At 38.1% G+C, this 21,432-nt stretch overlaps 1 protein-coding gene across 4 annotated transcripts in view; it reads right to left on the bottom strand.

The window, feature by feature from the left end:
• INTU (inturned planar cell polarity protein) overlaps positions 1-15,773 on the bottom strand; it is a 71,311-nt gene extending 55,538 nt beyond the window's left edge. For 3 of the 4 annotated variants that reach the window (XM_046657522.1, XM_046657523.1, XM_046657524.1), the window contains exons 1-2: positions 15,562-15,773; positions 3,432-3,970 (exon numbers count right to left, since the gene is read on the bottom strand). In XM_046657522.1, the coding sequence (XP_046513478.1) occupies positions 3,432-3,970; positions 15,562-15,692 (670 nt within the window). In that variant the 5' untranslated portion in view covers positions 15,693-15,773. The remainder of the gene's footprint in view (positions 1-3,431; positions 3,971-15,561) is intronic. The other variant, XM_046657525.1, reaches the window with a different exon arrangement.
• Between the last annotated feature and the right edge of the window lie 5,659 nt (positions 15,774-21,432).

Genomic DNA, 21,432 nt, shown 5'->3' with positions numbered 1-21,432 from the left:
TCTTCAGCAGAAACGGTCCACAGGGATATACATGACTAGAACATTAATGTGTGATTTCTCTAACCCTGTCCTTTCCAATACTTAAAAAAACAAACAGTTAAAATGACCAAAAATAAGTAATCTTGAAATAAAATCACCCAGGTGATATGCAGCTTTTTAAGATGGAAATAAAAGGAGGACTTTCATTTGCTCTGGTCTGAGGATGGGGGCCGACTGCAGGTAGTCAAGGAGCTATGAGCTGACTGTCAAGCTTTAGGAAAAACTCAGAAACAGAAATATACAAAATAAAGATGCAAGTCCTTAGCAGCAGGAACAGCAAAAATGGCAGCAAAAAGGGCAGCAAAACCCCCACGACTCCAGCAAAGAAGAATCAGAATAGAATAGAATTCTGCTGTCTTGGAAAGAAAGAAGGAAAAGTGTCACCAGGCTTACTGTGCTGGCCAAGGCACGTTAGTCAAAGAAGGGTCATTCTCCAGCTAAACAATGGCAGAAGTCACCCCTAGCAAACAGCATGCATCACCAAGACAAAGTTTTCACGATCCTCCTTCCTACGGGGCTGCCTCGCAGTTCAACCACAGACTGCGGTGTGAAACCAACTATGAAAGAAACAAGTGATAAACTTCCATCACAGAAGCACCCCGAGGGCTTAGCAAACCCACTATGACATTAAAATAGTCCACTCTTTACTCTCAAAGTACATAATTTAAAAAATACAGAATATAATCATAAAATACAAAATTAGAAAAAGTAGAGAAAACAATCACTCATGTCTCCACACTAACCCAACACTATTAGCATTTTGCTGTATTTATATTTACTTCTCTTTTTAAAATTTACCTCTAATTGTTTTCCCTGTACATAATCTTTTTACATGGTTTATACATTTATTCAATAAATGTTTTTTGAGGGCTTATTACGAAACAAGCATTTTGCTATGCACCAAGGATGAAACAATCATTTTATTCTGACAAATCCTTTTTTTTACTTATTAGTAAATTATAAACTTTGTCATTATAAAATCGAAATCATAAGCCTGATTTTTCTAACTTTTTATTGCTATTTAACACACGCATAAAAGTGCACAAATGGTAGGGCTCCAATGCAATGAATTATCATAAAGTGAACACACCCATGTTACCACACTCGGGTCAAAAAGTAGACTACTAGCATCTGGTATATCTTTAAATTATTTTAAAGATAAACAGTAGGACCACTATGGTAGTCTCTTCCTCTCTGTTGTTTATTCTCTTTCCTCCCATACACATCGTGCACAAAGATCAAGCCTAGAGGTAAGCAGCATTCCTAGAAAGTTCAGCAGACTGGAGTGAGGAACCGGGAAAGGAAATATGGAATAAGAGGCTCATTGGCCATTACCACCTTTTCACTAGGTTTCAAGAGAAAAAGCTAAAAAGGATTTTAGAGGTTTGTCTATAACGCATTCTAAGCAGAGGCCCCAGGTAAGTATAAAGAGGATGCATTAGCTGGAGTTTCCCATCACTGGGATCCTAAAGTTATGGTGGTGGGCAATGATCAGGGAGGAATTCTGGCTTCCTTTGACAGAAATAAAAGAACAAACCTTTGAGATATTTTAGTCCACTCCTGTCATTTCACAAAAAAGAAAGCTGAGGACCTGAGAGACTATAAATATGCATTAGCTTCTGCTCCAGCTATCTGTAGCTACATAAACGAATCACCCAAACAACTCAGTAGCTTAAAAAACCAACAATCATTTATTATCTCTCCCAGCTCTGGGGTTGACTGGGCTCAGCCAAGGTTCTCACTTGGGGTTCCTCATGTAGCTGCAGCCAGATGGTGGCTGGGGCTGGAGTTATCTGGAAGGCCTCTTCACTCACGTCTGGTGGCTGATGCTGGAGGGTGTCTGGGGCCACCTGCCAGACCACTTCTCATGGCCTCTTCATGTGGCCTGGCCTTCCTCACAGAACGGCCACTGGGTTCCAAGAGTACCAGGCAGAAGCTGCATCATCTTTTAGGATCCCACCTCTTAAGTCACACAGTACCAGTTAAGCTGTAGTCACAGCCCACTCAGATTCAAAGAAGGGGGAGCCGGGACACAAAGACCACAACTCTCCATGGTGGGAGTATCAACATTACATTGTAAGAAGAGAATGTGGAGATCTTGTTGCAACCATTTGGAACACACACTTTGCACAGATGCTCTTCCTACTTGATTCCTCCTTGCAAACCCCTATCATGGCACTTATCACACCGTGTGAAGCTGTCTGCCTATTTCTGACCCACCTCTTCCACTATAGTATGAGCTCCTTAAGAGGAGTAATTGGATCATTAATCTTTGTATTCCTGGCACGTGGCAGATGCTCAAAAAAATTACTTGTTGAATCAATGAACAAATGGGATTCAGATTTAAAGTAAGAAATATTTTTAAGTTTCTAAAGTATCTATAAAAGTTCCTTTATCTAATCTCCTAAACTGTCAGCTTTTAGAATTATTAATAACTTTTAAGCTTCATTAATAATATATTCTCACATTGGACTAACATGTTTAACTAATGAAGTTGCTACTAATTCAAGCATTACATCCAACATGTTTGATTAAAATGTATCAGCAAGACAAAATACATATATTCAGAATAACTTGTGGATTTATTTTTTCCCTCAAAATTGGTAGGATATTTTATGATAAGCACCCTTGAAAGGAAATTTATGTGTAACACCACTGCTGCTAAATATGCCAAATGAAACAGTTTAAAACCACTCCAAGAACTTAGTGTACTCAAGTGCAAACATACAATTTAAAAGTATTTTTATTCATAAATTACATATTTTTGTATCATGTTATTGGATATAGGTCATTCAAACCTAAATTATCACTGTATAATCAACTCAGTTCTTTTTCTTGTCAGCAAATATAACCAAGATGAAATAAAATTATATAATTCAAAACTCGAAAATTAGTTAAGCTACTCCCTGGCCTAAACAAGGCAGACACATATTCAATGCACCAAAGAGCTTATTTTAAGAATACTGTGCCTTGGGGCTGGCCCCGTGGCCGAGTGGTTGAGTTCGCGCGCTCCGCTGCAGGAGGCCCAGTGTTTCGTTGGTTCGAGTCCTGGGCGCGGACATGGCACTGCTCATCGGACCACGCTGAGGCAGCGTCCCACATGCCACAACTAGAAGAACCCACAACGAAGAATACACAACTATGTACTGGGGGGCTTTGGGGAGAAAAAGGAAAAAAAAAATAATAATAAAATAAAATCTTAAAAAAAAAAAGAATACTGTGCCTTGCAGGAAACCATCCTTAACAATTTCACTACTGTTCCAAATATCACCAAGAAGTCCTTAATCTCTTGAGACTCTGGCTATAATTCTGTTTTCATCACGTCTCTGACAAGGCATCATTAATCACGTTATCTCCACAAACAAGGACTGTTGTTAGCCAGTAGTACTTACCAATGAGTATCTGACCACTCTTCATAGCAGATCCTCCCGGCAGCAGGCCGTGGACCACGAGCCTCTCTCCACCGCCCTGTCTTCCACTTCTTCTCCAGCTCCACTTGGTCTGATGGATAATCCCAACCAGTACCTCCAAAAGCTTGAGCTGCTCTTTAGCTTTGGTGACAGTTAGCTTTTTGGGGTTTACATAAACATTTATGTCTTTGTACCGCTGTTGGACAATGACTCCTGTTTTCTGATTGGACTGATGCTTTAGAATGGACACTGGGCCACTGTTGTTGCTATTTTTTTTATTGTAGCGCTTGGGTAAAAGTCTTTTACTTTTTAAAATTTTGTTAAACCGCTTGAGTTTGGGTTCATACTTTCTTCCTTCTTTGTAATCATCCTCTTCAATAATAATCTCATTTTCACTGAACCTGACGTGGTTCACAGTAGGCGTCTCAGGAAGGAGGCTCTCTTCTTCATCCTCACTCAATTCGAGGTAAAACAGCTCTCCATTTTTCTGCACACTGTCCAGCCATTCAGGCTCGAGGTCACTATGAAAAAGAGAAAAGAGTCTGAATAGCAGCCAAACATAAGAAAAACAGTTATGTCTTTCTGGCAGCGGAGTGAGGGTGGGGGCTGGGGTTCAGGGAGGTGGGAGCGGGTGAAAGTTCTCTGATTATTTCAGAGTCTCCTTGCTGCTTCTAATTTATTGTAAGCATCATTTCCTGTAGGATGCTTTTTGTAGAGCCTTGAAGAACTCGGAGGAGAAGGAATCAAGAAAGCTAGAGATAGAAAAGAAAATAAATAAAACAAAAGATGGCCCTGCTCTAGAATCTAATTTTTTTTTTCATTTAATTTAGCCCCGTGTAATTATTGTTCACTTCAGACTTTTCACTGGACAATAATTCACATTAGTAGCCGATTATGCATTATATCCACAGATGTAAGCTATTTGGAAACTGTACACAAAAACATCCTATTTGCATAGAAATTATTCAACATGGCTGTCATGTTAAAACGAAAGCTAAAGCCTACTAGCATTAATAGACTTAGTTTATATAACAAATTTTCAAAAGAGAAACATTCACCTTGGCATGAACTAAAATCTTTGCTGAAAACAATCAGTTTATAACCACAGTTAATAATGATCACTTCTACAGCCTATAATTTCCGTAATACTCCTTTTTATGAATAATTGTAGTAGGAAAAGTAAACCACATATTACATAATTCACCATGTGATTGTAAAAAAAACTTTTAACTGGGAAGTAGGCCATTGAAAAAAACAAAATCATTGCTATTAAAATGATTGAAACAGCCTTAAAAACAAAAATACTCATCTTAAGGTAACAAATGTAATCACAAGCTCTACCCTGTTTAATGTTATGAACAGTTTACCTTTCAAACTGCTATTATTTAAAGCAAAACTGGTTACAGTGGAAAAACTAACATTTGGAGAGAGTCTTTTCAGAAACACGAGCTGTAATATCCTGGCATGAAAGGGTATAATTTGTGTTCTAATCATTCAATCAGATAGAAGACATTTCTGTTTTCTGCAGTGTTCATTAGCAACCCTGGTTCTTTAAACTTAAAAGTCAAATGTTTCTATCTAAATTCTGTGAAAATTAATCCAAAAAATGCACTATTCTATTACTGAACTCTGAAACTAATCAACACCCTGGTCTGTGGTTGATAATTAATACAGAATTTTCAAATACATATGAATGGTTTAAAAAGAAAGGCATAACTAGCCCCAAATATCAAAACTATTATTTCTTTGGCACTTGTTGGCTCCCAGTGGGTGGCATCATTTTAGGCAGTGAGCACCACTTACAGCAGGTTATTAATAATATACCACTTGTTTCAACCAGAACTACCTGTACTCACAGAAATCAGTATTCAAGAACCCTGCAGTTCTACTGTGGAGAGTCTAAACAACTGTGTCGCCACCATAAAAAATTTAGGTAATGACAACCTTAAAAAAAATAATTGACAAATTATAAAAGCAAAATTGAGGTTATTCAGGAATAGCGGAGGAATTGCAACTTAGGGCAAGCAAGCTATGGTGAATCATAGGCCAGTCGGAAGAGACAAAGGGAAGGTCAGCTGTTATTGGGTTTTAGGAGGAAACTGCAGAGAGTTGTTTTGGAAAAAAGTTTATTGGAGAAGAACAAGAGTGTGAGGCTGCGGTGATTTCCCAAGGGCTGCAAGCGGCGATCAGTGCGCTGCTGCTGGGCGGGGAGGGGTCTTCCTTCTTTTACTTAAAACCAGAAGATGAAGTTCCCAGGTGAAAAGATGTCCTCCTTTGTGGAGGGGTACTTGCATGAGTATACTCTCCTCAGGGCTTCCTGACTCCCTTTTAAATGAGGCTTCCTTTCTTCATTTTCATAACAACATGCACCATAATTTAAAATGGCACAATGTAAACACCATGATTATACACATTATTTACAAAGATATGCATCAATTTAAACAATGAATGAAATTTATTTGCTTTATAATCTCACCCTTTTAATCTGGCGTGTTATTAGAGATAGGAGACTCCAAAGAAACATTTTTCCCCTCTGCTAAATATAAAGATGGTTCATCTCATTCTCTAAAATTTGAAGGTAAACCCAATTTTTGGTTATGATTTAAAGATTCATTCATGTTGGGGGCCATGGAGGGGCCATTCATTGGGGAGCAAATCAACAGTGCCAAGTACTGTGCTAAGTACTAGAATTACAATGATAAAAACATCGGTTCCATCCTTGGAATGGGGGGAAGAGAAACTGAGAAAGAATTCATGGCAATACATATGGTAAGTACCAGAGAGGTCACCTAGCTTAGCCTGGGTAAAGGTGAGGTCAAGGGAGGCTTTCTGGTGGAGGAGACCCCAGAAGCGAGTTTTAAAAGAATAAGTGGCTGGAGAGGGGGCCTGGGGAGCTGAAGAGAAAGAGAAGAGAATTCCAAACAGAAGTAGCAGCATAAGCAAAGGCCTGAGGGACAGTCTCCACGACCTATGTCGACAACTAAAGCCAGTCTGCTGTTGCTACAGCATACTTCGTGAGGTGGTAAATGACTGAAATAGTCAAGTCTTAATTTTGCAAGGCCTTTTAGGCCATAGCAAAGAGTTTGGATTTTGTAGTGTAGGTAAGGGGGCATCAATGAAGAGTTTAGGTTACATGTCAGATATTCTTGGATAGATCTACTCTGACAAGAAAATGGAAGAAGGACTTGAAGTGGACAGGACTCAAGACAAGAGGCCAGTTAGGGGGCTGTTTCAGTGGTTAAGGCAAAGATGATAAGTAAGGCAATGGTAGAAGAAAGGAAAGTAGGAAAAACATTTGAGAGGTGCTTGAAAATCACCAGGATATTGAGACTGATTAGATGAGATGATGAGAGAGAGGAAGGAATTAATGTTGACTAGATTTCTAGTTGGTGACTGTACTTTCATGCATCCTTTTATGTATACATATACACAGATTCATTTTACATAAATGGGAACATAACTACCATACATGTCATCTTCTGTTCCTACCTTTCACTGACATAAATCATGTTAAAAATCTATGTTCTTATAATCATATAAAAACATACATAGGGTTATTTTGTCACTGTTTTGGAAAATCACAGTGTGTGTATGTGTGTGTGTGTGTGTGTGTGTATATATATATATATATAGCTCATTTGGTCACTCACCTACTGATAAACTGCGTTCACTACTTTTTCACCCCTATAGACAACGATAGTTACCATCCTTATATGTATGTGTATATATGCATCTTCACCCAAAAGACTCTACCAATTCTACCAGCAATGAATGAGACCCATTTTCTTAACCTAGATTTAAAAAACACTTCACTTTAAGGGAAAGAAGAAATTTTTTTAAAAAAGAGGAAGAAATTAAAAGAAAGGAAAGACAGGAATAAAGATAGGAAATGAACATAAGAGACTCTGCAAAAGAAGGCGACATGGAAGAGAAAAGAAAATGAACCAAGAAGTCACAAAGACCTCGGTTCAAATTCTGTTCCATTGAGATTTTTACCTGTCTAAGCTTCAGTTTTCCTCTTCTAGAAAACAGATTATAGCTACCTCACAAAGCTGTTATCAACAGCAAATAAAATAATGTGCCTGGCATGGTGAATGCCAAATAAACGTCAGTTCCCTTCCTCTTGCCCCAGAGTCGAAACTGTAGAGAAACTTACACCTTTATTAGATACAGCTCTTGCACTTCTGCACTTTTCCAACCCCTGGAAATAAATGAAGATGTCTCCAATGACCTCTACTTGCTAGGTTCCAGGCTAAGTGCTGGTGACATTAGAAACAAAACTAGACGGTGCCATTAAGGTCCCCACAGTTCAGTATCGCCAGAAGTTTCCTTACTCCTACTCAAGTGATTGATTCCTATTTAGCTAAGCATCAAGAACATAGCTTATTAATGTGTTAGAAAGTTTAACAGAGTTGTAAAGACCGCACTCAAACTAGTTCTACTAGAAGGAAGAGGGTGTATTAAAAACAACAACAAAACAAAACAAAACCCCAACCTTTCATTACAATTATTCATTAATAACAAAATTAAAGAAATTATATTATATGTAGATACTCCACACTCCAGGAGATGTAGCTTAACTTCTCCTCCCCTTGAGCATGGACTGGACTTAGTGACATGCTTCCAGAGAACAGCGTATGGAAAGTGAAAAACAGTAACTTCACGGTGAAGAAACCTGGCAGAATTACCTTAACCAAGGGACTGAGGTTATGAGAAACAAGGAAGGACTGAGAAATGTCACAGACCAGAGGAGACTGAGAAGACCTGACGACTAAATGCAATGTGATATCCTGGATCTGGTCCTGGAACAGAAAAAGGGCATAAGTAAAGGAACAGTGAAATCCAAGTAAAGTCTGGAGTTTAGTGAACAGTACTGATGATGTTAATGTCTTGGTTCTGACGAATGTACCACAGTAAGATGTTAACATCAGGGGCTACTGGGTGAAGGATATATGGCAACTGTGTGTACTATCTTTGCAACTTATTATTCAAAAATAAGGTTTCTTTTTAAAAAGGAATTAAATCTAGCAGTTTTCATTCAGATTTTTGTAAGACATGGGTCACATTAATCAGTATTAATATAAATATTTTTCATCTCTTTTCTGAGATCCCATGGTGCAAGCTGCAAAGCTGTCATTGTGTAAACGCCTTTCAGTGAGATTGTTTTGTTTACTCTACACAGGAATAACTGTTTGCTCTAAACAGGAATAACTGTATGTTCTGCTTGCAAAGTTTGAGGGCACTTTAATTGGTTTTTAAAGACCCTAACTGATGTGGTGAACATGAACAGTCATTCTTCCCAAAGAAAGACTTGCTAATTTTCAAATAAGCATGTTCGCTTACATATAACATAACATGTCATAACATAAATATGTTAAAGAAAATGAACTTCAGATAATGCCAATAAGTTTCTCAATTCCTGATGTATTCAAGAATTCTATGTTGATACTAAATCTTTTTTTTCTTCTAAGTTATCAAATCTCTCAGGTCTTTATTTGCATTAATGTCAGCATTTTTCATCAACTGAAACAGTATCACGATTACCTTAACCACCGTGACACGAAAAAAATTAGGAAATAGCCAGCCCTCCTGGTACATTTACTTAAGGAAAACAAACTTTTGCGACTACTCTGAACCTGTTACATTATGCCTTTGCTTTTCTTTTTAGTGGGCAAAGCACAATATGCTTTACCAAAGTGGCCAACACACGTAGTTACATGGTGCCAATAGGCAGAGCAGGACAATTCTAGGAACAGAGAAAAACCATACACAATAAAAACACCATGACAAGTTAATATGGAGTCTATCTGGTCCTTGTTCAGAAAGTACCAGTCTGCCTAACGCTGTCCTGTATTTTCTTTTCTCTGCTCTGTCTACCAGCAATATCTAATTTGCACGCTACACTTCGGCAGTTGGTGGTTTGCAGGTTCAGATCCTGGGCACAGACCACCACTTGTCAAGCCATGCTGTGGTGGCATCCCACATAAGACAGAGGAAGATTGGCACAGATGTTAGCTCAGTGCCAATCTTCCTCAAGCAAAAAGAGGAGGCTTGGCAATAGACGTTAGCTCAGGGCCAATCTTCCTCACACAAAAAAAGAGAAAACCATGATTTTAATGGTTAAAATCTATGCTACATCTTATAGCAGCTTGAGGAGGTAGGGAACTTGGGATAGGCTGATGTTCTTTGTAGGCTGTCACCACTGGAACAAATGTAAAGCACATCAGAGAAGAGGAAGGGACCAGCTGGTGAACTATTGTGTATTCATTGCATGAAATAAATTTTTACATGAGGAACACATCTCCATTGGAACAATGCTAATAATGACTCCATTCCCAGACCACATTCCCTCACCCTAACTCTTCCCGAAATGGGCCATGTCTGCACATCACTAAGTTAGGGATACAATCTAACCCTGGCAGAATCAAAATCATAGACCAGCAAAACGTTTTGTGATAGGGCTTTATGGTACTTCTACAGATGTCAGATGGACAGAGAGCTCATCACCTTGCTGAAATACAAGTGCCAAAAGTGAGGAATAAAAACTGCTGCAGGAGGGTGGAGTCTCAGACAGACCAACAAAGGTTCTAGGAGAAGATGGCACTTAAGTGGGACATTGAATGATTCTGAAAAGTAGAGATAGAAAGAAAGGGTGTTTCAAGCAGAGAGAACAAACTACGCAAAAATGTAGGTGTGAAAGTATATGGTAGGTATGAGAATAGGTCGATATGTCAGTGTAGCAGTGTTACGCACTGAATGTTGTGTCCCTCCAAATTTATATGTTGAAACCCTACCACCCAATGTGATATATTAGGAGGTGGGGCCTTTGGGAAGCAATTAGGATCAGATGAGATCATGAAGGTGGAGCCTTCACAAATGAGATTAGCGCCCTCATGAGATTCAGGAGAAAGCTTGCTTCTCCTCCCTCTTCTCTGCCATGCAAGGATACAATGAGAAGTCAGCAGTCTGCAACCTGGAAGAGGGTCCTTATCAGAACCCGACCATGCTGGCACCCTGATCTTGGACTTCCAATCTCCAGAAAAATTTCTGTTGTTTATAAGTCACTCAGTCTATGCTATTTTTTAAATAGCAGCCCAGGTTAGACAAGTAGGAACACTGGTGGCTTAAAAAAGGAGGATCATTAAGATGAGATGAGAAAAGCTACGGGTAGCTCTAAAAGAACTTTAAAATCATACTAAGGAATCTAGAATTTATTTGGCAGGCCACCAACCTTTTGAGCAGAGTGGAAAAATGATTTAGTAGACTTTAATTTTTAGAGCAGTTTTAGGTTCAAAGCAGAAATGAGTGGAAAGTACAGAGATTTCCCGTATATTCCCTGCACCCCACATGCATAGCCTCCTCTATTACCAATATCTCCCACTAGACCGATACATTTGTTACAATCAATGAATTTGTACTGACACATCATAATCACCCAAAATCCATAGATTACATTACAGTTCACTCTTGGTGTTGTACATTCTACAGGTTTGGACAGATGTATAATGACAGGTGTCATCCATCATAATAGTACCACACAAGAGTAGTTTCACTGCCCTAATGCAATTATCCTAATGTTTTAAACTGTAAAATAGAAGTCAGAATAGATGAAGGCCCATAAGTTTCTCAATACCAGGAAGATAGTTTCATGTTAAAGAAAAGCATGACTTTCCTAGGTCATCTACACAAGATTTCATTTCCAAAGAGGAAATGGAAGGTCTAAGTTAGACACCAGAGGTTGAAAGAAGGTTTGCACGCTCAGCTTTTAGTTTTCTCTTTAGCCACATCTGCCCCTTAGAATACATCCCTTCAAGATGGAGCAAGTTGTGAAACCTCTGAGAAGGATGAGAAAACTCCATTATAAGAGTCATCCTGTAAAACAATAAGTTATAACCAAAAATTCCTCTAATTTTGAATCCTTCAAGACTAGGCAAAATTTGATGAAATAAAAAAGTTAACACTTTCAGACAAGCAAAATAGACTTGTAAAACAGCATGTGCATTCCTCTTAGAGAATCTACTAATGTAAGCATATATCAAATCATCAGATTGTATGCCTTAAATATATACAATTTTTATAAGTTAATTATGCTTCAACAAAGCTGGGGGAAAAAATGAGGAAATTAAATTCATTTTGGATTAACCCTCCTCCAAATAAAATACATGTCACCTCCAACGTCAATCTCCTGTCTTCCTGTCAATATCTCATCATCAACTACCTCATCAACTAGTCACGATGTTCCCATTCCTAGGATTTCAGCAAACATTCTCTCAGTCAACAAACTTCAGAGTTGAGTGAGCAGTTTCATTCTCATTTTAACATGTGAAAACTGATGCTCACAGAAGCTATGTGACACATCTAAGGCCACACGGTTAGTGGCAGGGATGACTAGAACATAGGTTGTCCAACCTCTACTCTTAATCCAGTACTCATTACACTGCACCAGGATGCCTCCATAACCATCTGTGGAAAAAACTATATTGACATTGAAAATGCGGTATTGATACTATCAGAATTAGTCTCATTTTCAAAAGTCTGTTATTTCAGGCAACCTTATAAAGAAATTCCATTAATAACTGAATTCCATTAGTAACTGAAGTGGTTGAATTATTTGAACAATACAATCATCAGCGATCAAGCCTGACATATTGCTGTTAGGTTTTAATTTCAGCCATCTCTTCCTGATCATAAGGAAGACCTAGTTAAGCACATGGATATCTGCTTCATTTTAGTTAGCTTCACTGGTAATATTCATGCATGTGTTTATTCTATTTTTAATCCAAACTGCCAAGTTATATCTTCTTGTAGTAGGTTCTCTAAAAGGAAAATGATTTACAACTGTGCTTTAGAAAGCAAACTCTGTTAGCTCTATGGAAGAAAGACTGGAAATGGGAGAAATTAGAGGCTTCTAGACCAGTTAGAAGGCTACTTCACTGGTGTATGGGAGAGGCAAGCCCTTTAGGTAAGGCAGTGCCTGTGAGAAGGGAGAAGAGAAGAAGGAGGGGTGGATATCAGAAAAGGAAGTCTCCAGGATTGGACACTTACTAGATAGGAAGACATGAGCAAAGAGAGAGTGATGTCATGTCAGTAAATAAGATGGGCAACACCAGAGGAGGACCAACGAAGATAATGAGTTCTCTTCAAATATGCTGAGCTGGAAGTGGACAAAGATGGTAGCAGAGAACTACCATTTCTCATCATAAACGTAGTTACATACTATTTGACTTTTTAATCTATAACATTTGATAAAAGAAAAATTAAATTAAAAGTAAAATGAGGGCCAGCTCTGGTGGCCTAGTGGTTAAGTTCGACACACTCTGCTTTGACAGCCCGGGTTTGGTTCCCGGGTGTTGACCTACACCACTCATCTGTCAGTGGCCATGCTATGGCAGCAGCTCACATACAAAAAGAGGAAGATTGGCAGTGGATGTTAGCTCAGGGTGAATCTTTCTCAGCAAAAAAGAAAAAAGGAAAAAAGTCATCGTTCACAGCAGGAGAGGGAGAAGGCAATTACCCTAAATTGGATGTTAACAATGGCATCATGACTGAATGCAATGTTTTGATTCTTCAGGTAGTATGTTCTCATATTAAAACCCAAGAAAAAGATAAATCTTGGTATATTCATACAATGGAATCCTATTCAGAAATAAAAAAGAATGAACGACATACAGGCAACAACATGGATGAGTCTCAAAATAATTATGCTGAGTAAAGACGCCATACAAAAAAAGAGGGTCCATACTGTATGATTCCATTTTTATAAAACTCTAGAGAATAAAACTCATCTATAATGACAGAAAGCAGATAAGTGGTTGTAAGGAGTAAAGGGGGGGCATGAACAATCTTAGGGAGGCACATGGGGAGACTTCTGGACAAGATGGATATGTTCATTCTCTTGACAGATGTATACATGTCAAAACTTATCAAAGTGCACAATTTAAATACATTCAGTTAATTCTATGTCAATTATACTTCAATAAAGCTGTTAAAAAATCCCAGAAAAAAATTTAAAGGATATATTTCCCTTCTTCTCCAGTCATGCTTTCAGTGGAAGTTCTTAGCTTTTTACAGCTAAATTCTCTCTTAAAAGTATCTCTTTTCTTTCTAACAGTCAAGGTTTTAAAACAGTAACAACAAAAAATTCACTTTGAAAAAATCAAAAACCTAAGTCATAAAATTGATAACTCTGGCCAACATGAACTAACCAAAGCTGCTCATGAGTTGGAGCACTGCAAACCAAAGCAAAGCAATGTGGCACTACTGCAAATAAATGTATGATTTCTGTTATTTCAATACTGAAACTCGTCATTGGTTCCCTCAACCCAAGCTACTCACCAGTCTTACTTCTGAAGCTTCCCCAGGGACCTGCCAACGGGCCAGGTTAAGATGTACTGCACTAATCTAAAATTTTCCTCTTATATAATAAGTGTTAAATATACCTATTAAATGTGCTTCACTGCAATGTACGCTAAAGTAATTTTATCTTAAAAACGATAAACTTATAATTCTGTATTGATAATCACATGCAGCTCAAACTGATTTCCAGTTACAAAACATGTATGAAACAACGATAATTCCCAGAAAGAATATGCAGATAATCAACTACCCAGCACCCTGAAAGTTCAGGATACTGTATGAGAATCAATAAGTAGCATAACTTCCTTAATAACCTTCACTTAGGCGATGAAAGACAAAAGGCAATTCATATCTCTTAGCTTTGAAGAGAAAGATTAGGATCATATCCCTATGCCTTTGGTCCTGTCCAAGCTGGGAAGGCCACCTCTTGCATTGGTGACTCTGCAGCTAGCTCATTGAACTTCCCAGCACCAAAATCAGGGCGTCCCATGTGAAATCAGGTCTAAATTGCTACACTGACAACACTCAGCTGTGACTATGGGCAAATTACAGATTCTCTCTGGGCTAAAAGTGTGTGATTCTAAGATGGACAGAGACCAAGAGTTGAGTCTCACACTATCAATGGCTTCCACAGCAAAACCAAATAAGGTTCCACAGAATCCATACTTCCTTCCAGCAGCCTTGCTTGATATCCATGAATTTTGTAATTATTTTTAAATGACCTAGATTACATAAATATTTGATATTTTAAGATTTCTTAAATTTGTTGAAGTCTTCAAGAATATAACCTGTCCTCATTAAGCCCCTATAGTAAGCAGCCATTAGTGATGGTTTTCCTGATGCTTTTAAAGATGATAAAAATGTTTTACATATCTATAGGTGAAAATAATTGCCAAGTGACTGTTACTTCTAAATACACATTAACTACTTGTGTTATTCCTAAATACAGATAAAATGTCACCCTAAAACTGACTATATATGGCAGTCCACTGTGGGGTTGGTTGATGTTTTGGCACCTGAACCTTTTCACTGCTAGTCATTTCAAGCTACCACTAATCAACTTTTCCAAAAAGTTCTTAAATCATAGCAGTAAGGGATAATTCCTTCAAAATCGAAGTAGCATTGGGTACTGTGAATCAAAACTTTTTCATTATTATTAAGGATAAAAAAAGTGGAAAATAACACTTAGATATTCTGTATTTTAAAAATTACATTATGACATAAAATATAAAACAGGAAAACCATGAGGATGTAGAGGAAAGTACAGCAGAAATACCCAAAAATGCTGAGAGGCTGTCCTCGACGGTGAGACTATCGGTGGATTTATATATCTCTTCATTTTTACAACAAGGAAAAAAATCTACATAATTTAAAAAGCTAACTTAGAAAACATGTAGGGTGTCCTAAGAGTAATGAGGTTAAAATCACAAAGATCATGACACGAGAGAAGCAAGAAACCACTGCGATAGAACAGAGTTTGAGGAACTCTAACAGATACACCCTCGCATATTATAGAACACACCACAAAGAGGCGAACTCCGTCATCTGAGAAGAATAAAAACCCTACAGTAGCAAAAAATGGCACCGTCATTTAGTCTCACGATATCACACAATCGAAACGTGGCGAAAATCAATCTCATTTTTTATAGAACCTCAGTCAACCCTAACCACGCCAACACTCTTGCAGTCTCCCCAGCCCACGTGTACACCCTGAATTGAAGAGATGGATTTAATTGTCCCTCTTCGAGAACCTTACTCATAATCGCTACTCGCAGAGGAGTAAGAACCCGAGTCGCTGACCCGATCTTCAGGATCACAGTCCTCATCTTCTTGTGAAGAGCGCTCTGGGCTCTGACGCGAGCCGCACAAAACCGGAGACGCCATCATCAGGGAGGCAGCGGCTACAAGCGGAGTAATTCAAACCTCGCAGCGACGGCTCGCCGGAGCCGCCATGTTGCTTCCGCTAGGGCAGCGGCAGAGGCCACGTGACCACCCGTCCTTAGCTGCAATTGGTGGCAGCTCGGTTGCCAGGGAGACGGAGAAGCTTCCCGAGTGAACTAGGATAACTGAAAGGAGGCACTGAGCAGAAATTTCTGGGAGGGCGTTTCGGAGGAATGGAAGTACCTAGAACTTCATGGTTTCCGCTTTCCTAAGCGCACTCCTTTGGAACAGCGTAACTTATTAAAACAGGCGGAGAGTCACTGTTTTTTTCCCTTTTCCTTCCAGTTTGCACTTTGTTTCCACGCCTAACAGCTGTCCAAAGCCTTAGAGGCGTTCAGCCTGGGTTTCCCTTTGGTTAAAGGAAACGACCCCTGTGTGTTTCCTCAGGGCCTCTGCGTCTCTGCAGGGAATGGACGCTTTTAGGTAATGTAAATACGCACCACTATTTCTTTGGTTTTATTACTGTTTCCCAAGTGCAAACATTTTCACAGTTCTCCCCGGCAGATATTGTAGAGAGGTGCCTCAAGTGGGTGGCAGTATTGTGAAATCAACTGCATATCCATTTTCTAACTCAAAATTTTATAATTTGATGAAGTGTTCTCAAGACTGAAGTTGGAAGTGTAAACAGGTAAATTTACCTGTCATTTGTGAATACCTACATGGAGTTTGTTTGGGGTTTTTTTCAGGAAGATTAGCCCTGAGCTAACTACTGCCAATCCTCCACTTTTTTGCTGAGGAAGACTGGCCCTGAGCTAACATCGGTGCTCACCTTCCTCTACTTTACACGTGGGACACCTACCACAGCATGGCATGCCAATCGGTGCCATGTGCGCACCCGGGATCTGAACCGCCGAACCCCAGGCCGCCAGAGCGGACCGTGCACACTTAACCACTGTGCCACTGGGCCAGCCACAAGTATTTTTTCCAAGTACAAAATAATAGCCAGCATTTATGAAAGTCAGCCATTGCTCCAATTACTTGTTCTATTCATATACTATGCTAAGTATTCACATACTATGAAGTAAATATCCCTATACTAAAATAGGGAAACTGAAGCTTAGAGAGGTTATTCATCTTGTTAGTGGTCGCATGGTTAGCAGGCAACAAAGCCAACCAAGAAGTGAAGTGATTAACCACTAAATTGTATTTCCTACTCAGGACACAGTAATTCAACTATTAGAGATCTATTCTTAGAAAATAAGGGGAGCAAATAACATTTATAAAATTTGTAAAAGTGAAAAGCTGAAAGCAATCTAAATGTTCAACGGGGAAAAGTTAAATACACATATATAAAATATGATAAATATTATGATGTTAATAGAAATGTTTTCAAAGAGTAATGCATGGGGGAAATGTTCCTGTTACAGCAAGTAAAAAAAGGATATAATGTTATTTTATGATATCAATGGATGGGTGCTGGGGATTCAACTTAAGCTACCATGGTCATGAAAGGTGAAGGGACAATTTATAACTTATAGTGCTAAGTATTATGATAAATACAGAGTTCTAATGGAATAGCCAAAGGAGAACAAACGAGGGCATGTAGGGCCACAGCAAATTTCCTACAGGAAATCTTAACTTATCTTGTTATTATTCGTCATTCCCTGGCCCAGAACGATCTAGGCACGAAAAACTCCAAAGATTCTGAGCAGTAGCAGTCAAATGTTTAACCTTTCAAGCTGCAACTTAGTTTCATTTGTGACCTTAAACTACATACAACTGAATAACCTAAGTTTTATGGTTTTATTTCTATTAATTTATAAATGTGCTTTTTTACATTGTATACCAGCTATTGAATTTTATTTTGTAGTTTATTTGTAGTGTTATAAAATTGCTTTCATCTTACATAACAGCTAAAAAGCACAGAACTTATACCTGCTTATTTAAAATTATAATAAAAAAGTTTAAGTGGTCCCTGGAAACCCGCAAGAGTTTTTTCCTTAAAAGAGGTCCACATATCACTCAAACTGGAGGACAGGGGACTAGTACATAAAGGGATAAAGGGCAAAGGAGGTCCTTGAGGTGGCAGGAAGGGATGGTACCCAAGGCACAGAGAGAGGAATATGACCTTGCTGACACCTCTTCCCTGAAACTAGTTCCCAGAGAAGGTGCAGGGGTGGATGCTGACCTGCCAGTTGCAGTCAGGAAGCTGAGGCGGTCTCCCTGTGACGGTGTTTATTTTTTCTGCTAAGTAGAAGGCAACTTTGCCAGCTGAAAGTGATGGAGGAAGTAATGGGGTCAGAAGTTTGAAGAGAGTGGATCCAGGAAGGAAGGGAAACAAATATTTCCATCAGTATTGAAATCCAAAAAAAGTATTACTTTTAAAATCAGAGAAACAACATTATAAAAATAAGTTGGAATCACTATAATAGTTACATTATGTTTCATATTAAAACATACATACTTATTCTCACCACAATCTCAAATGTTAAAAATTGCTTAAGATTCTATTCCAAAATAAGAAATGTTTTAGGGACCTCTTTAATAAGTTAGACTTTCCTCATTTTAATAGCACCGTATTGGAAGTTAAAAAAAAAGATTTTAAATTTTAACAACAAAAAAACTGACACATTTTCTTCCCATAAACAACACTCCATTTTTTTCTATAAGCATCTAATAATTATGTTGGGGCCCAGGACAAGCAACCTCAAAATGTGCCACAATGGCATATTGATTATTTTGAATTAAAGTTACTTGAGAAGCAGCTGATGCAAAAAGGGGCATTTTGACCCTCCTCTCTCTCTTACCCCTGAAAGCAGGAAATAAATCTCCTAAGTGAAAGGTACTCTCCCTGCATCCTCATCACCAGAGGTAGGGACTTCTGGGCTGAGAAGCCTGTATAAACAAACCTTGTTACTTCTTTCCTAATTTACTCCCCCAAACCCAAACTCTGCTTAAACTCCATACTATATAAGCACCCAAACCTAAGTTTCTTTGTCCTGTCAAATCCCCACAAATTTACTGTTTCTTTGTGTAAAAAGAGATGTAAACTGCCTGCTCTGTTCACTCTCTGAGCATCATTTTTTAATGATCTCTTGTGTGCATGTATTAAATTGGTTTTTCTCCTGTTAATCTGGTCTTGTGTCGATTTTATAATTAGTCTCGCCATAAGAACTCAAAGAGGTTCAGAGGGGGGAAATTCACCAACCCTGACAATTTCATCCCCTGCTCAGAAACATTCAATGCCACACCATTAAATAGAGAATAAAGTCCAAACTGTGTAGTCTCTTTAAAAAAAAATTTCCAATTCTACAAAAAATTCAGCACCAATTGGGAGTTAGATGCCTATTTCCTGCTATACATTAATCAAGTTAATCAAGTGTGCCCAGCTTGCCTGATCAAAACATCACCTCAGGTGCTTGTTAGACATACAGATTTTTAAGGCCCTGCCCTACCTCAACAGGATCAGAATCTCCAGAAGAGTTGGCTTGGAAATCTTTATTTTAAACAAGTGCCCCCAGCAATCCCTAGAGTAAGGCAAACTTGGGAAACACTGCCCTAAGCCTCCCCTCAGTTCTATGCTTCATACCTACAGGCCCACTGTCCATTTCCTGAATAGGCTGGAACCCAGTCCCACCTCCTGATTTTGTGCCTGGCAGCCAGATTTCTCCCTGCTCCAGACACCACCGTCTATACAATCTTGAGCAAATCAACCTTTCCAAGCTTCACTTTCCTTATCTGTGAATTCAGATATTGGTACCTATTTGAAGGACTGTTTGTAGTCCAATGAGTTAATGCATTTAAAATACCTAGCACATACAGTGTCAATAAAACTTAAGCTACTTGATACATCATTTACTCAGACGATTCTCTCACTGTGAAATGCTACTTATCCAAAATACAACAGTTTTCTTCAAGACCCAATTCAAACAGCACCTTTTCCAAGAAGCCTTCCCAGACTCTTTTCCTACCTCAGTAAGATTTCCTCTTTCTACCTTCCCCTCAAAATATATCCCATAAAGTTCTGTTACACACGTATCAGTCTGCCTAATATCTAAATTATTTAGGAATATGTCTATCTTTGCTACCAAATGATGAGCTCCTGGAAGATATGACTGGGTCTTTTCTTTTTTCAGTCTTTCATTTTACATAAGACTGAACTGGAGCATGAAATGCCACATAAAAGTATATCTTTTAACAAGTGTTCCTTCATAATAGACATGTCTCTGAGTTATGTCAATTTCCTTGGCTAATTTATTTCCATATGTTAGTTTAATGGACAAAATCCTCCCTCCCCAAAAGTCACCATCTTGCTTGATCTTTCTCAAAAGAAGAAATAATAGCAATCATTTTAAATTCTTAAGTTTTCAGGGTGTGGTATTAGCTAATCAGATTTCTAACCTTATATTATCATATTTGTACTAATTAAATTAATATTTAACAACCTTAGATTTATTGGAAAGGATGAAGAAAGGAAAAGAATAAGTCCTTATTTCTGTAGGTTACCATCTCAATTAGGCAAACAATATAGTTCTGACATAAAATACACCAGATAAGAACATAATTAAATATTTAGTATCTTTAGCAGGTTCAAGAACTCTTTCCCTAGTAGTAATAGAAGCTAGCAATGAGAAGTAACTGAAAAGAGGGCCACAGGAGGTCATGTCCATTAAAAAATTTTTAACTGCAAGGTGAAAATGCATGTAATGGAGTTTTGTTAGGAGTTAATTAATATCACCTTAATTATGAACATGGAAATAATTTATGAACTATGTGGTAATATTGACAGCCACAATCACTTTTTAAATCATAAATAAATAACTTGGTAGACCAGCAAAATGGCAATTTAAAAACAGAGACTTCATAAGGTGAAATTTTTAAAATTTGGGATTGAGTCATAATATATAAGAATAACATTTCAGCTATTCTATGTTAATAGAATTGCCTTATGATCTAAAATTTTAATTTTCCTATATAAAAACTGAATTACCTGTAAAAAGTATATGGAACTTACTTGTTCTAAGATCATGCATTCTCCCTTTGAATAATGAGTACAGATGAGAATCCAGAAGTAAACAAGAAAGTAGATGGCACAAAACTCAAGGCCCAAGCCCAATTCATTTACTCCTACTTATCCTCATTTTATATTTTCATTTACAAATTATAACAAATTTGGTGAACTGTTCTATTGCCATAGGTCAGTAGCTGCCAACTAGAAGGGAGGCCTCAAGACAGGAATACAACAGCAGCAGAAATTGTTGATGGTTGACAATCTGCTGATGAAGAGACAAGTAGAAAACAAAACAAAGACACAAAAATTTAAAAAAAAAAACAACCTATAGCTTATAAAGGAGTGCCAAGTGCCTTCAGTAACACCTAAAAAAAAAAAAAAATCATTGCACTGTTAAACCCTACAGTAATTTGATAACAACTGTGAAAATGCTTGATAATCCCTAAGTGTATTCCCTGGTCAGAGAAGCCAGTTCTTATCCTGATTCTGGCACTAATAACCAAGAGAAGGTGGACAAAGTCAGTTTCCTCATCTGAAGACAGCAATAATAATCCCCGCCTAGAATACAGGGTTGCTAAGAACCAAATGAGATAGGTAACCCCTGAAATCTAACATCTTATACCTTAAGAAATAGAGCAGTGTGAGCTATATGGTGTATTTTCAAAAATTTTCATTTTATTATTTAATTTTCACTTTTTGAGTTTAAAAGGATATTGTATTCATAGGGAATATTAT

Source organism: Equus quagga, chromosome 3, assembly GCF_021613505.1.
Source record: "Equus quagga isolate Etosha38 chromosome 3, UCLA_HA_Equagga_1.0, whole genome shotgun sequence".
Classification (NCBI taxonomy): Eukaryota; Metazoa; Chordata; class Mammalia; order Perissodactyla; family Equidae; genus Equus; species Equus quagga.
This window is presented reverse-complemented; position numbering and strand designations above follow the sequence as displayed.